At 50.4% G+C, this 14,114-nt stretch overlaps 1 protein-coding gene across 3 annotated transcripts in view; it reads right to left on the bottom strand.

Annotated features, from left to right (window-relative positions):
* The window catches only part of EGFR (epidermal growth factor receptor), a 196,196-nt gene that overhangs the window by 11,496 nt on the left and 170,586 nt on the right, over nucleotides 1-14,114 (bottom strand). For all 3 annotated transcript variants that reach the window (XM_028108917.2, XM_028108918.2, XM_028108919.2), the window contains one exon: nucleotides 8,575-8,760. In XM_028108917.2, the coding sequence (XP_027964718.1) occupies nucleotides 8,575-8,760 (186 nt within the window). The remainder of the gene's footprint in view (nucleotides 1-8,574; nucleotides 8,761-14,114) is intronic.

Genomic DNA, 14,114 nt, shown 5'->3' with positions numbered 1-14,114 from the left:
ATTAAACATGGTGTACTCTTACCCATTCAAAAAGGGTTAATTGGGCTTGGCCTCTTGCCTGGTTAGGCGCAACATCTGCATTCCAGGCTGTATTAGCTCACTTGTTCTCTCTCTCTCTCTCTCTCTCACCCACGTTTTCTCTTTTCCCTTCTACCCTGTGTCACTGACCCTGCTTCCTCGGATATTTCCCGGAGGCTTCCTCGGTGGTAGGTGCTGAGTCACTGTGGCATGGCCGTATCGGAATAATCGCACATCAGTGCCGGACACACAGGAACCAGTCCATCTTGCCCTGTCCCTTCTGCTTTATTTCAAATTTGTGTTTTCTGAGTTCCTTAGACGCACAAGGGGTGGGGGTGGGGGGGGGACTTCAGAGGGAATTTCCAGCTTCGCTTAACTACCGTCTCAAACTTTTCATTCTGCCTCTTTAAATGCCCCCACAGTCTGTACACTGGACATGTTTTTCACAAAAGTTCGCTGAAAAATGAGCGGATGAGGGGTGCTTGGGGGGCTCAGTCGTTAAGCGTCTGCCTTCGGCTCGGGTCATGGTCCCAGGGTCCTGGGATCGAGCCCCGCGTCGGGCTCCCTGCTCGGCGGGAAGCCTGCTTCTCCCTCTCCCACTCCCCCTGCTTGTGTTCCCTCTCTCGCTGTGTCTCTCTCTTTCTCTGTCAAATCAATAAATAAAATCTTTAAAAAAAAATGAACAGATGAAAGAATGAAGGAGTGTTATAGCGGCTGACAGTTTTGAGCGCTGATGACGTGCCGGGTGTTTCCAACACATCTTCCAAGAAGCCTCCTCTGGGGCCAGAGTGCCAGTGCCCCACAGGACCACGCCGAGAGCCGCCCCAGCGGGCCCAGAGGCCGGTCAGACCTAGTGCTCGGAGTCCCTGAGACCACCAGTGGGACCTAGTCCTAATTTCCTGCCGGGGCCTCCGCGTGAAACTCGCCTGCTGGCCCAGAGGCTGCTTGAGATGTCAAAGAAACTCCAAATAAACAAAAAACCCTAGCCGTCCAGCCCCTTGGCTCTGTGCCACGGGGTTAAGTCCACGTTGTCGGATAAACCTAATAAATTGACCCGGGCCCCGCCTCCGCCCCCCGGGTCTGTAAAGGACCCGGACAACGTTAATAAATGGTGACGTTTCCTGAGACCATCCGTCCTCAGGGAAGGCTTGGGAAAGAGCCGTTTACGTCTTCTGGGGCGCACAGCTAATCAGCCAGAGGGGTTTAAATCAGAGAGGATTTGGGGGCGGCCAGATTCAGCTCATTTGAACTCAGATAAAACTCTATTCATCCGTCTCTGTCCCACACCATGGAGGCAGTTTAAAGGGCCATCACATGCCCGGCGAAGTTATATTTTAACCAGTCAGCAAAGATAAGAGCCCTGATCAGAGCCCATCTAAACAGACACCACAGGAAGCATATCAGCCTGGGCCTTAGCGGGGCCTCTTGGGAAGCTCATTTCCGGATTCCTCTCCAAGATCCTCACTTTAATTTAATCAACATATTTATTTTTGTTAATTACTACAGGACAGCTAGGACGAATTCTGAAACACCAAGGTCAGTAGGGAATTCGAAGAGCCAGCCTGGAACCTCAAAGCACAAAGGAGAAGCACAGGGATATGCCTCACACGGCTATTAAGGATTTTTCTGGCACGACACCTACGGAAGAAGAAAGGACTGGGGGTGGTTGGGTTTGACATTTGCAGACTCTGTTTTCCGGAGGGCTGCAGCATCCTACGACTCCTGGGAGGAGTCCAGACTGACAGGCTGCCGCGGGGTCCATTTCTGTTCTGTTTCATAAACCGCCGTGGGGAGAAGTCCCAAGCAGGAAGTGGAGAACACACTAGATGGTTCTGGCAGAGTTACGTCAAGAGTATGGCCCACCCACCACTGAGCCCCTCCCCTCAGGAGAGGTAGAAAAGTGTCAGAATTTCCGATCCCAGACAGAGCTCGCGGGCTGGCAACAACATGGTACTGTGATGGGGACGGGAGGACGGCCAGGCTCACTGGCCCGTGGGTTCTGCCCCGAGCCATGACAGCAAGTGCTGGTCAAGAGCACGGACCTGGGAGCCAGGCTGCGTGGGGTCCAATGCTGATTTTGCTACTTACTAGCTCACGACCCTGGCAAGTTACTTAAGCACCGCCGTGCCTCAGTTTCCCGGTATGTAAGGTGGGCTAATCAGATGGTTAACGGTGTTAAGCCATGCAGAACAGAGGATGGTGCCCAGCCAAGAGCCCTCCGCAGGGGCCGGTGAGTGTCACGGCTTCCTCCTCAAGGCCAAGTCCTCCTCCGCTTCTCCATCCATTTGCTGGGAGTCTGAATTAGGTCACTGTCATAGCTTGCTTACATTACAGCTTCCCAAAGAGTCTGATCACGCATAGACTCCTGAGAAGCACGCTCTGCTTTTGAGATGAAGCTGTCTTCTTGGGTGGGCATGCAGGGCCCTGCAGGGTCTCCGCTCGTCCTCCCCAGCTCGGCACTGCTGCCCGTCCCTCCCCTCAGCATCTCGCAGCCACTGAGCCACTCTGCATTCTCACCACTGTGCAATGGTCACGTCTCAGTGGGTACACCACTTGGACGGAGGCGGGCCTCTCACTCACATCTCCAGCACACAACTCTTGAGGCTAAGAGACAGGCTGCCTTGCCTGCCTACCTCCTCCGCCCCGCCACGGTCCTCCCAGCACCTGGCGCCCGGCTGACAGTCCGAGCCCCCCTCGCTGGTCCCCACATGCCCTTCAATAGCAGCCTGTGGGACTGTGGTCCTCCACGCACCCAGCTCTCTCCTGCTCTGACCACTCTTTCCCTGTAGCACAGCATTCTAGCTCTGTATGGATCTGTTTCCCTCACTGGTCTGTAAGTTGGGGAGAAAAGAAATTTTGTCTTATTTATATATCTGTTGCACACGATTCCTAACGCTGGCAAGATAAATGCCTAAGCAATCGTTAAGGGAAATATTTAAAAAGTTGATATTTTGATACTTTGATTTTTTTTTAGAGCGAGAGTGAGAGAAAGAGAGAGAAATAGAGGCAGAGAGAGCACAAGCAGCGTGGGGGCAGAGGGAGAGGGAGAAGCAGACTCCCCCACTGAGCAGGGAGCCCGACATGGGGCTCGATCCAAGGAGATCATGACCTGAGCTGAAGGCAGATACTCAACCATCTGAGCCACCCAGGTGTCCCGATACTTTGATATTTTATTTTAGTTTTTATTACTATTTTTTAAATATTTTATTTATTTATTTGACAGAGAGAGAGACAGCGAGAGCAGGAACACAAGCAGGGGGAGTGGGAGAGGGAGAGAAGCAGGCTCCCCGCCGAGCAGGGAACCCGATGTGGGGCTCGATCCCAGGACCCCGGGATCATGACCTGAGCCGAAGGCAGATGCTTAACCACCTGAGCCACCCAGGCGCCCCGAAACTTTGATATTTTAATACTACAGTACCTTCTGGCTTTTTGATGACACACTGGAAAGTGATCATTTAGGCCGATTAAATCCAACTGTAATCTTTTGTGGAACATTTAAGAATAAATTAAAAAAATAATCCAAATAACGGAAATGGCTGGTAACAGGATCAGCTCTTTGGCTCTGTCACTGATCTAGTCTTGTTGCCTGGGAGTTTATGGAGCAGCGTGCTTTACGGGGGAATCAGCTCAGGTGAGTCCTCCTTCCTGAGGATGGAGGCAAGAGGCCAGTGGTGAATCAGCACCCTTGGGCTACACGGTTAGTGGGGTGGGGGCTGCACCTTGAACCTCACCTGGATGAATCCTGACCTGCAGCATAGAAGGAGCCGGCCTGGGGGGTGAAGGCCAGAGCCCAGATGGGACCAGGACCTTGTGCACAGAAGTGGGTGTCCCCTTGCCACCACAGCCTGGTTAGACTAACAGACTGTAGCTCCTTTGCTACTTCCTTGTCCGGCATGATTTTCCTTCTCTCACACCCCTGCTTGTCTATGATGACCACAGTATAGTGGGTCGACATGGGTTTCATGACAGGGCACCCAGAACTGAACACAGGCGGCCCGGACTGTTCTGGCCACATCCGGGTAGAACGATCCCCTTCTTGCCCCTCACTTGGATAACCTACAAATGACTTAGCCCGTCTCGTCTTCCTCCCCTTTTAGAGGCTCACAAGCACTGATCGTTCTGACAAATGTGTGGCCAATGAAGACACCTGGGGCTTTTTCACATGAACTTAGACCAAACTAAGTAATCCTGTAGGCTGAAAAAGATAAATCCTGTGAAGTGACTTTTTCAGTTAGTCCTTATTAAACTGTATCTCCTAGATCGGCTTAAACACGGTTTGGGGCATATACAGTTGCGGTCAGAGGATGAAGCTGCAGAACGCGTCTTGCTGAGAGCCTCTCTCTCCTCTTTGCGTCTGTCTTCAAACCTCTCCAGCGCCTGACCTCGAGGATCCTCAACTTCTGTCAATTACCTGAAAATTCAATTCTGTGAGATCTTAATCTGGGTTAGGTGATAAACGAGCTCTTTTGTCCCAGAGGTTTGGGACAATGTCAGATTAGTCACAGTCTAGACAGCTTTATTTATTGCGGGGCCTCGTAATAACGTCCACTGTGATGGATGCTCTAAGGGGAACAATCTGGCACAAAAGCAACATTTTCCAAGTGACAGGATGATAAGACCATAGGATCTTTCCGATTAGAACATTTTATGACACTATGGCGCCATCTGATACAGTTTGGGACTTACTAGCTGCCTTATGTAGCCAGAAAAGAGTGGATACACTTTCTGAGGCAACCAAGTCCCAGCAAGTGGGAGCGACCCAGGGCCTCATGAGCCAGGAGCTTAGGAAGCAAGGATCTTTCTGACTGGGGAGCAGGTGGTATCTCCACCAGCTCCTGAGGCCGGAGAACAGAATCCATTTGCACCACATTCGAGGAGGCTCTTCTGCTCTCCGGCCCATCCTGACTTCCTCCCTAGCCTACTCGCTTTTCTTTTCTTTTCTTTTCTTTTTGCCCAGGTGATAGAATTTGTCCTCTTAGCAGTTTAGCCAGGACAACAAGCTTGCATAACAGTGGCCGGCTCTCCATCAATATTTAGAAAACTTCCCAAGAGAGTCCATGCCTTTGTGAATCAAGGCAGGACATTTATAAGTCAATAAATCCCACTTTGAAAACGCCAGGAGTTCAGTTTCTGGTCAGCCACGAAGCATTTCTGGGTAGTTTCACTTCCAACTTCTACAAAGAAAACTGCTTAATACTTAGATAAAGAGGCACTGACCCAAGAGCAAATTTCTCTCTTCGCAATGGAGGAAATAATTTCTTTCCTTTCCCTCCAGGGACAGGCACTCCATCACTGCAGCTATTCAAATACAGTGGGAAAGGGTTTCTCTTCTGAATCAAAAAGCAAATCTATCCCAGAGAGCTAACGACCACAATCTGGAAGGGCTTCAATGTGAAGTAAAGCGAAACAAAGTACAAGAGGCAAATAGTGGATTTCAGTAACAGGTAAAATAAATTCCCATCTTTGTAGACGCCAGGGGTCAGGCAGATTGAAATGTAAGGTTACAAAGGAGAGAGAGGAGAAAAGCTCAAGAATGAGAGAAGATCTGGAAACAGGAGATGCTGCTCTAAGAAATGAACGCTGATGAAGACAAGGCTTCAGCTTAGATTTTGGTCATTGATCCAACCTAATTTAGCCAACATAGGGGGAAAGAAATGGACAAAGGGAACATGTAGTGAGCACCTCGTGCCTGTGGGACTCGTGGTTAGGTGCTTCCTGGAGGCTAACTTGGTGTCACCCTCACTACCCGGGAGGACAGGTGGCAAAACTTCACTTACGGTCAGAGACTAGACACAAAAAAGACTAAGCAACCTGCCTGAGGTCACGTGGTTAATAAATGCCAGAAGCGAGGTTGGAATCTACAGTCCGCTGGAACTGTAAGCACAGATCTGTGCTGGACAAAACTTGCTGAGGCTATGTGCCCCATTGCAAGATGTGTCACTTTCGTGGAGTTGTGGCCTGACATGAGATGATGAGAGAAGAAATGCTAACTATCCCACCACCCTCTGGTGAACCGGGCCTTATGAATCAAGCAGAAGCTTGGCTGCAGGTGTGCAGAGCTCTCGAGGGCCTGCCCAGGGTGGGGATGGCCAAGACACCATTCTTACAGAGCTCACCATCCCCTTGGGGTCCGTGGGCACAAACTCAAGTGGACCGGTAAATAAGTCACATCTTCCCAGGTAGCAATATGTGCTAAAAAGAAAATAAAGCAGGGGCGCCTGGGTGGCTCAGTCGTTAAGCGTCTGCCTTCGGCTCAGGGCATGATCTCAGGGTCCCGGGATCGAGCCCCGCGTCGGGCTCCCTGCTCAGCGGGGAGTCTGCTTCTCCCTCCGCTTCTCCCTCCCACTTGTGTTCTCACTCACTCTGCTCTCTCGGATAAATTAAAAAAAAGAAAAAAAGAAGAAGAAGAAAAGAAAAGAAAGCAAACAAAGCAAGGCAACATTGTCTGTATGGAGGGCCATATTCTCGGTTTCTTGCCATAGATAATCGGGGAAGAAAGCTGAGGAAGAATTTCTGGGCTCAGGAGTCCGTGCATGAGTACACCTTCAGGAGTAATTCTATATTCAGTAAAACCTGCTTGGGGCTAACCACCGCCTCCCCCAGATCAGCCACTGTCCTGCACTGAACAGGGCCCCCAAGTTTCATGTCCGCCAGGAACCTCAGAAAGTGACCTTGTTTGGACACAGGGTGTTGCAGATGTAATCAGGTGAAGATCTTGGATGAAAGCATCCTGGATTTAGGGGTGATTGGTGTCTTTTAAGAGAAAGGAAAAGGCGATTTCGACTCAGAAACAGGGAACAAGGCTGTGTGAAGACCGAGGTGGCAATGGAGGGATCATGAGCTCGGGGATGCCTTGGAGCCGCCAGAAAAGAAAAGGCAAGGACGGATTCGCCTGGGGCGCCTTCGGAGGGGGCAGGCCCAGCCGGCACCTTGATTTTGGACTGACCTCCAGGACTGTGAGCAGATAACTCTCTGTTGTGGTCAGCCACCACGAATTTGTGGTAATTTGTGGCAGCCTTAGGAGACTAATCCAGTCACACACAGAAATAATAAGTGTTTTCATAAAATCACTGCATGAGAGGCCCACACCCCTCTTCCAGGATCACTATCTAGTTCCGACGAAGAAGTCCTCTGTTCTGTGACCAGGTTATGGCCGCGAGGAGGACAAGAACACCGGGCGGCTGGCGGTGGTCAGACGAGGTGCCGGGAGCCTCGGGGGGCTGCTGCTGAGAAATCGACACCAGACGGCACCGGAATAAACCGACTACGACTACAGCCAGGGGAGGCACGGGCGGTCAGGACCCGGGCAAAGCCTCGTGGAAGTCGGGCTTTCTGACTCCGCGGCCTTGGCACAGCCCTCCACACCCTGCTCCGTGGAGGGAGCCAACGAGCCCTGATACACATGCTCAGAAAGGGACCTGCCCACAAATGCCCTAAATTCAACCGAGTAAAACGGCGCCAGGAGAAAATATAGAATTTAGCCATTTGGGGTGCAAGTAACTGGTGCAGCGCTGGGATCAAGAGGGAGAAGTTTGGGATTAAAGTAAGAAGTCCTTCGGAGGCCATGTGACTAGCTCAGTACCCAGCACATGGCTCTGCGGCTCTCCTTAGCACGCAGGTGGGGCCACCTGTCCCCTGGCTGTATTCTCCGCCATCCTTTGCTCCGGAATGAGCCTGTTAACGGGGGAGGCGGGGCCCGTGAGGAATCACAGCAAAGCACAAAAGCATCTGTTCACCTGCTAGTGCCCCTCCAACCTGCACAGCACCTGCCCTGTCTCCACAGCCCCCCGTCTTCTGGGTCTGCCCAGCCCAGCCTCAGCCTCCTTGCTTGCCTTGTTAGCAAGTCCTGATGGGGTAGAAGCCACAGCTCCTCCTCTACTACAAATTGCCCTAATAGTCAACCAAAAGAACACCCGAGAAATAACATTAGCATCAAACCATACTGAGCACCTAATAAAGCGAACATTGTTTAAATGTAGCTGAATAATTAGATTTTCACCATGGAGGGGACAGGCCCTGATGGGATGCAAAAGGCAATCAATTTGATTGAGTCCAAAACAAAATGCATATGGTGTGTGTGGGTACACACGTACACACACATACCCTCTTGGCAAATTTAGTTATCCCAGGATGGAGAACTCGATTGTTGCTTTTCCGGTTGTCTTTATTTTTCCCCCTTGCTGCTTTTTAAAGATTTTATTTATTTGACAGAGAGAGACACAGCGAGAGAGGGAACACAAGCGGGGGGCGGGGAGTGGGAGAGGGAGAAGCAAGCTTCCCGCCGAGCAGGGAGCCTGATGTGGAACTGGATCCCAGGACCCCGGGATCATGACCTGAGCCGAAGGCAGACGCTTAACCGACTGAGCCATGCAGGTGCCCCTCCCCTTGCTGCTTTTCTTTGCAGCTCTCCTTAGTGACATAGGAGGTGGGGTGGAGGGTGGGGGGGTGGGGACAGTGAGCTAAGGTAGCTTCACCTGCTGTTTAGTGGGAGTATCTGCCCAACTCTCAGAGCTGCTCTGTGCACACTCCTGCAGGCAGGGTCCCCTCTCGATTTACCTTTGCAATCTGCACACACCAGTTGAGCAGGTACTGGGAGCCAATGTTGTCCTTGTGCTCGCGCACATAGTCCAGGAGGCAGCCGAAGGGCATGAGCTGTGTGATAAGCTGGACCGTGGAGGTCAGGCAGATGCCCAGGAGGCGGCACACATGAGGATTGTCTACGCTGGCCATCACGTAGGCTTCCTGCATGGAGAAGAGAAAAGCGTTAGAAAGGCTCTGCACCACAGCTAATGGGACAGATCCCTTTCCAGGTTTAAAAAAAAAAAAAAAAAAGCAAAGCACAAACGCGATTTTGAGTTCCAAAATGTGTACTGGTGGAGGACAGGGTAGCCCATGAAACATTCAGTGCAGTGGACATTTATGCGGGGCCTATTACATACATATTAAGCTGTGAATTGAGCCGTCTTTTAGTGGAAAACAGCACTGAGTGCAACACAAGGAGTTCCCTAGCGGCAACACACTGAATGAAAATGGCACCTGACGTCTTTGGGTTTGAGCGTTGCTGCTGACGCCTTTGCTGGGAAGCCCTCTGTCCTGAGGCTAAATAAAGCTGCTGCAGTTTAAAATGTTGTCAGGGCCTGCAGAAATGCTTGCTTGGGTCCCTAAGGCTTGATATCGACTCTCCGGCTGAATGGAGACAGACAGACAGACAGACAGACACACACACACACTTGGGTCCCTAAGGCTTGATATCGACTCTCCGGCTGAATGGAGACAGACAGACAGACAGACAGACAGACACACACACACACACACACACACACACACACACATATGCAGAGGTACGGCGGGGAAAGGTCCCCACGGAGGCCACAGATTCGCACCAGGCTGGAGACGCCCCTCCAGTGGGCCTGTTTCAGGCTTTGAACTGGACAGCGGGCATCACATCACAGGGACCCCAGACTCTGCTGGCTGCTCAGGATTCATTCCTGAACAGAGGTGGTCTGTGTTGCCATCGCCCTCAGGCTTGATTGAGCTCAGAAACCATGCTGCTCGTGGACATAGATCCATGACTATCGACTTTATTGTAACCCCTCTCCTATTCCTGGGCTGAGGAAGTGAACTTATTTACAAGTGTGCACACAGTGGGGGCCCTCTCTTAAATCCGACAGAGAATTAGGGAATCCTCACTTTCCTCCCATAAATTGTCTCCCTTTCAAACACAAAAGGTGGCGACCTTTAATTCAGTTGTGAAAGGGACCACCTGGCCTGCAAGAGAGAGCTCTGAGGTTCCTTTTTATATTTCCAGCACTCCTGCGGGTGGAATGTGGATTCGGGCATTGGCGGGGGGGGGGGGGGGGGGGGGGGGGCGTGAGACTCGGGATGAGAACACTGGAGGAGCCGGAGGCGACCGAGGAAACAGAGCGGGGCTGGGGACGGAGGGCACATACACAGATTCCTAAACACAAACCGGATCACACCTTGTTTCTTGCCTTAAGCCATCCTCTGGCCCCACAGTTCATGGGCAGCCCCACGCCTAGCACAGCAGCCCCTCCTCCAGAAACCGCCCCCCCCTTCCTCATCCTCCTGGATCTCAGCTCTCTCAACCCCCCCCTCAGGCCCTGGGCCACAAGAGGGCCTTTGCCTGGAATGCCCTCCCACCTCCTCTTTCTTCGTCTGACTCCTCCTCCGAGGGGCCTTCCCGAATCCCCAGTCTTAAACTCTCCAGGCATCTTGTTTTTTTCCTTGGGGGAGCTGGCGCTTCCCCGCCTGGGAACTTGCTAGAGACGCAAATTCTTGGGCCCCACCCAGGCCTACTGTGCGAGATGCGAGGAGGTGGGGCCCAGCAATCTGTTTGAACAAACCCTCCAGGGGCTTCTTGAGGGCTCTGGGGCTCTCATCATAATCTGCACTCAAATACTTGTGTGATTTTTGCAAAATGTCCTTTCTCCCCACCGTGCTCCTTGAGGAAAGGACTGCATTCTCAGCTCTCAGCTTTTGCCCAGTGCTTTTTAGCGCTGTATTTTGCTGGCAAACACTGCTTATTTATTGCCTCGATATCCCTTACATGTTCTTGCTGCCTCGGCAAGTCGGGTTAATACCTGGGTGTGGTGCAAGGACCTATGTCAACTCTTTTGTCTTTGTAGTGGTACCGAACACATATTTAGGCAGGTAACTGCCTCAAAATGTCAGGATTGAGCTACACTGCAATCATACAAAGCCAGAAATTTAAAGCAAATCAGAGACCACGCACTTCCGTTAACGACGACAAAAATCCCTATAGCTTTTAATACTCGCTGCAGAACGTTTGTGTGGGTGCTTTCTCGAGTGGTGAGGCCCTCTCCTTGCAAGCAGAGCTGGCCTTTCTTTCCTTCTGTGTTGTAAACATCATATCACAACATTAAAGAGCAGAGTAGACATTTGATACTTATGGACCTGCAAACACCCCTTAAAGCTTGAGAAGGGCTGTTGGTAAAAAGTTAGAACTGGAAAGCCCTGCGCGTGCATTACTCGTCTGAAAAGGAAACTGAGGCCCGGACACGCGAATGGCTAACTGGAGACACTCTGTGTCAGAGCTGGGCCCACATATGGGTCTCCTCACGAGGGCGACACCCTCGGCAAGCCCTCTCATCACCTCCACATGCTGTCCCCTGCGGTCCCCTGCGATGCCCTGCTGAGTGCTCCGGTGAATGGGCTACCAGAAAGCTCGAGACCTCATGACACACACAGCACGTATATAAATGTTTGCATTCATTTTCCACTGCCTGCCCTAAATTTAAACTGGAAAGGCTATGGAAAAATTAATAGGCCATGTGATTGCCAGAAATGCACAAATCACGTCTCTCCCCCAAGTCTGGGAAACCGTACAACCATAACACCAAAGAAATCCTCTGGCCGTTCCTATTTTCTCAAGATCTGGTTGAGATTTGGAAACATATTGTATTCATTTTAGAGGGGAGAAAAATCTGCAAACCAGAGCAAATTTGAGCAGCCCATCTGTTGCGGGGCCGTGAGGAGCTGACCTGGACCCCGGGATCGGGGAACGGAGCACCGGGCGTGGGTGTTGGGCCACACAGAGCCTGGAGCTCTGCCAGAGCCCCGATCCTATTAAAATCTGATAGGCAACAGAACTAGGTCATCACTTCCGCCCCACCCCCAAGGACAATGGAGACGCTGTTTGGTCGGGTGTCCTGTTTGGTGAGTGCAGAAGTTAAAGTGAGCTTTGTTCTTAGCTGTTTATCTTAGAATTTCAAAGGTGTATTGTGGCCTGCAGCAAGAATGCTTGGTATTCCCCAGCAATCTCGGAAGGGGACGCTCCGGCCAGGCGCCCATGCTCAGAGACCCCGAGGCTGAGGTCTGCGGCACATGGCACGGTGTCTCTGAGGCTCCGTGACCTTGAAAGTCTATTGTTTTGTTCCGATTGCCAAAATGATCTTTGGTGCCTGCCTTCTTGCTTGTCTCCCTCATCTGTGAACAGTTTTAGGTTACGAACTGGGGGAAAGGACTCTACTAGATTTTCAACTCCTTCGGGAAGGGCATATGCTTGTTAGCCTTCAGAACGAAGAGTAGGTGCCCCCACATTTTTGAAACTGTACCAGTTAACTACGCCACAGGCAGCAGCTTCTGATCCCCACGGGGTATCAGGGTATCAAGTATTGGGTGAGTGGCGCCATTTACAAGTGAGCGTGAGCATTTCAAAGGACACGTGCAGCCCGGTGGGCTGTCCGGTCACAGAGTTCACTTGCTCCTTAGCTCACTGTTGACACCAGCCTTGGACGGGATGTGATGGGCACAGGGTGCGATACGCAACTGGCGAATTACTGAACACTGCATCTGAAACAAATGATGTACTCTATGTTGGCTAATTGATTTTAAATAAAAAATTAAAAAAAAAAAAAAAAGAAAGCTGCTTTGGAATCACTGGCTTTTGCTTCCGAAATTTGGCAGATTGTCCCTGCTCCTTCCCTTCAGGGGCTCCCCGTCACCCAGGCATCACCCCGCACCCATGGGATTGCTGAGTTCTGGGCAGACTGAGCTTCAGGAAAAGCAGATGACAAGCCCTCCAGTTTGTCACCGAGGAACTGAGACACGAGAGAAGACAGGAGTCGAGCGGAAACCAAAATCAAAGGCAGGAATAAAATAATGGAGGACAAAAGGGGCAGTATACCAGACTGTGGTCTGGTATATAAGAAAGGCAAGAGAGAAGATCCTAAGAGCTCTCATGGCAGGGAGACACTTTTTCTCTTCTTTTACTTTTTCTTTTTATCATATCTACAGGCAGTGAAGGACGCCAGCGACGCTTACTGGGGTAATCACCGTGTAAGTCAAGCCGTCTTGCTGGACACATTCAGCTAACACCGTGCTGTCTGCCAGTTACACCCCAGGAACACTGGGGGGAAAACTCAAAAACAAAACAAAACAAACAAAACTTCTCCAAAAAATGGAGGGAGAAGAGAGCAGGAGAGAGGGAGAACAAGAGGAAAACAGGGACTCCCTTTTTAGGCTCTTCAGTGTTTATCTTCTGCCCCTCCTCTACCCCACAAAAGCGGGTTTCCTCCAGTTTTTGGGGTCCCGGAGGTCCTTAGCAGTGAAAACTACTTCCCTCCCAAAGCAGAGCTATTGTCTTCAAAAGCACCCTTACTCGGCATTGTAAATATTGCTGAAATTCACAACTCAACATCGTTTTGTGAGATTTATTACAATATCTTGAATGAGAAGAATGAATTAAGGAAGCAAATTCTACCAAAAAAAAAAAAAAAAAAATTTTCTTTTTGAAGGTATAGGCGAGCCAGCTCTAGGTTCTAGGTGAAGAGACGTCAGGCACACATTTCTGTGGTTATGCTAAGATAGGTTGACGTAATGTTAAAAGGACTCCACACTAACTTGTAAGCCATTAAAAGGAAAGATAATTTTGCTGGATCAGTATATCTTCAATGTGTACAATTTGCTACTGCACTTTATTAATACATTGAGGAGTGTGCCAGAGTGGGAATTTCCCCATAATAATAAGGGAATTTCCCCAAGATAATATAGGAAGGAAGCCTGCGGGAGGAATTTCAAGTCCACAGTGGTTATGCCACTAGGAAGTGCATTGTGTCTAATTTTTAAATTTAAAATTTTTACATATAAAATTTTAATTTTAACAGTCTTTAAAAGGCCCGTGTTTGCCTTGCTTGGTATATATTCTGTGGGTTAGAAGCAAGAGTGGGAAATATTAGTTTGGCTCTTGTCCTTCCCAACTGTAAGATAACTAAATTGTCCAGATTTCTCAGGCAGCCATTTTTTGTGTGTGGTTTTTTTTTTTTGGTTTTTTTTTTTGACTCTGTTTTCCCTAACCTTCTGCTAAGCCTCTCTACCTTCTCTTTCTCTGGCTCTGCTTTGGGATGAGAGCAAAAGTTTGCATCGACCCACAGCAACCCGAGGCCAATGGTGTTAACAAGAAGACCCCATTTGCCCACTGGATCTTCCCGAGCATCCCTTGACGCGGGCTCTGCCACATCCCATGCTGGCCCCTCTTTCAGCCAGCCTCTGTTTAAGAGGATGTTGCCCCCTTATTGGCCAATGAGGATCCAGAGAAGGTGAGGAAAGTTCAGTGG

Source organism: Eumetopias jubatus, unplaced genomic scaffold, assembly GCF_037043125.1.
Source record: "Eumetopias jubatus isolate StellerSeaLion01/CBP00866 unplaced genomic scaffold, mEumJub1_p1.0 scaffold_14, whole genome shotgun sequence".
Lineage (NCBI taxonomy): Eukaryota > Metazoa > Chordata > Mammalia > Carnivora > Otariidae > Eumetopias > Eumetopias jubatus.
The sequence above is the reverse complement of the archived record's forward strand: the minus strand, read 5'-3'. Positions and strand labels throughout refer to the sequence as shown.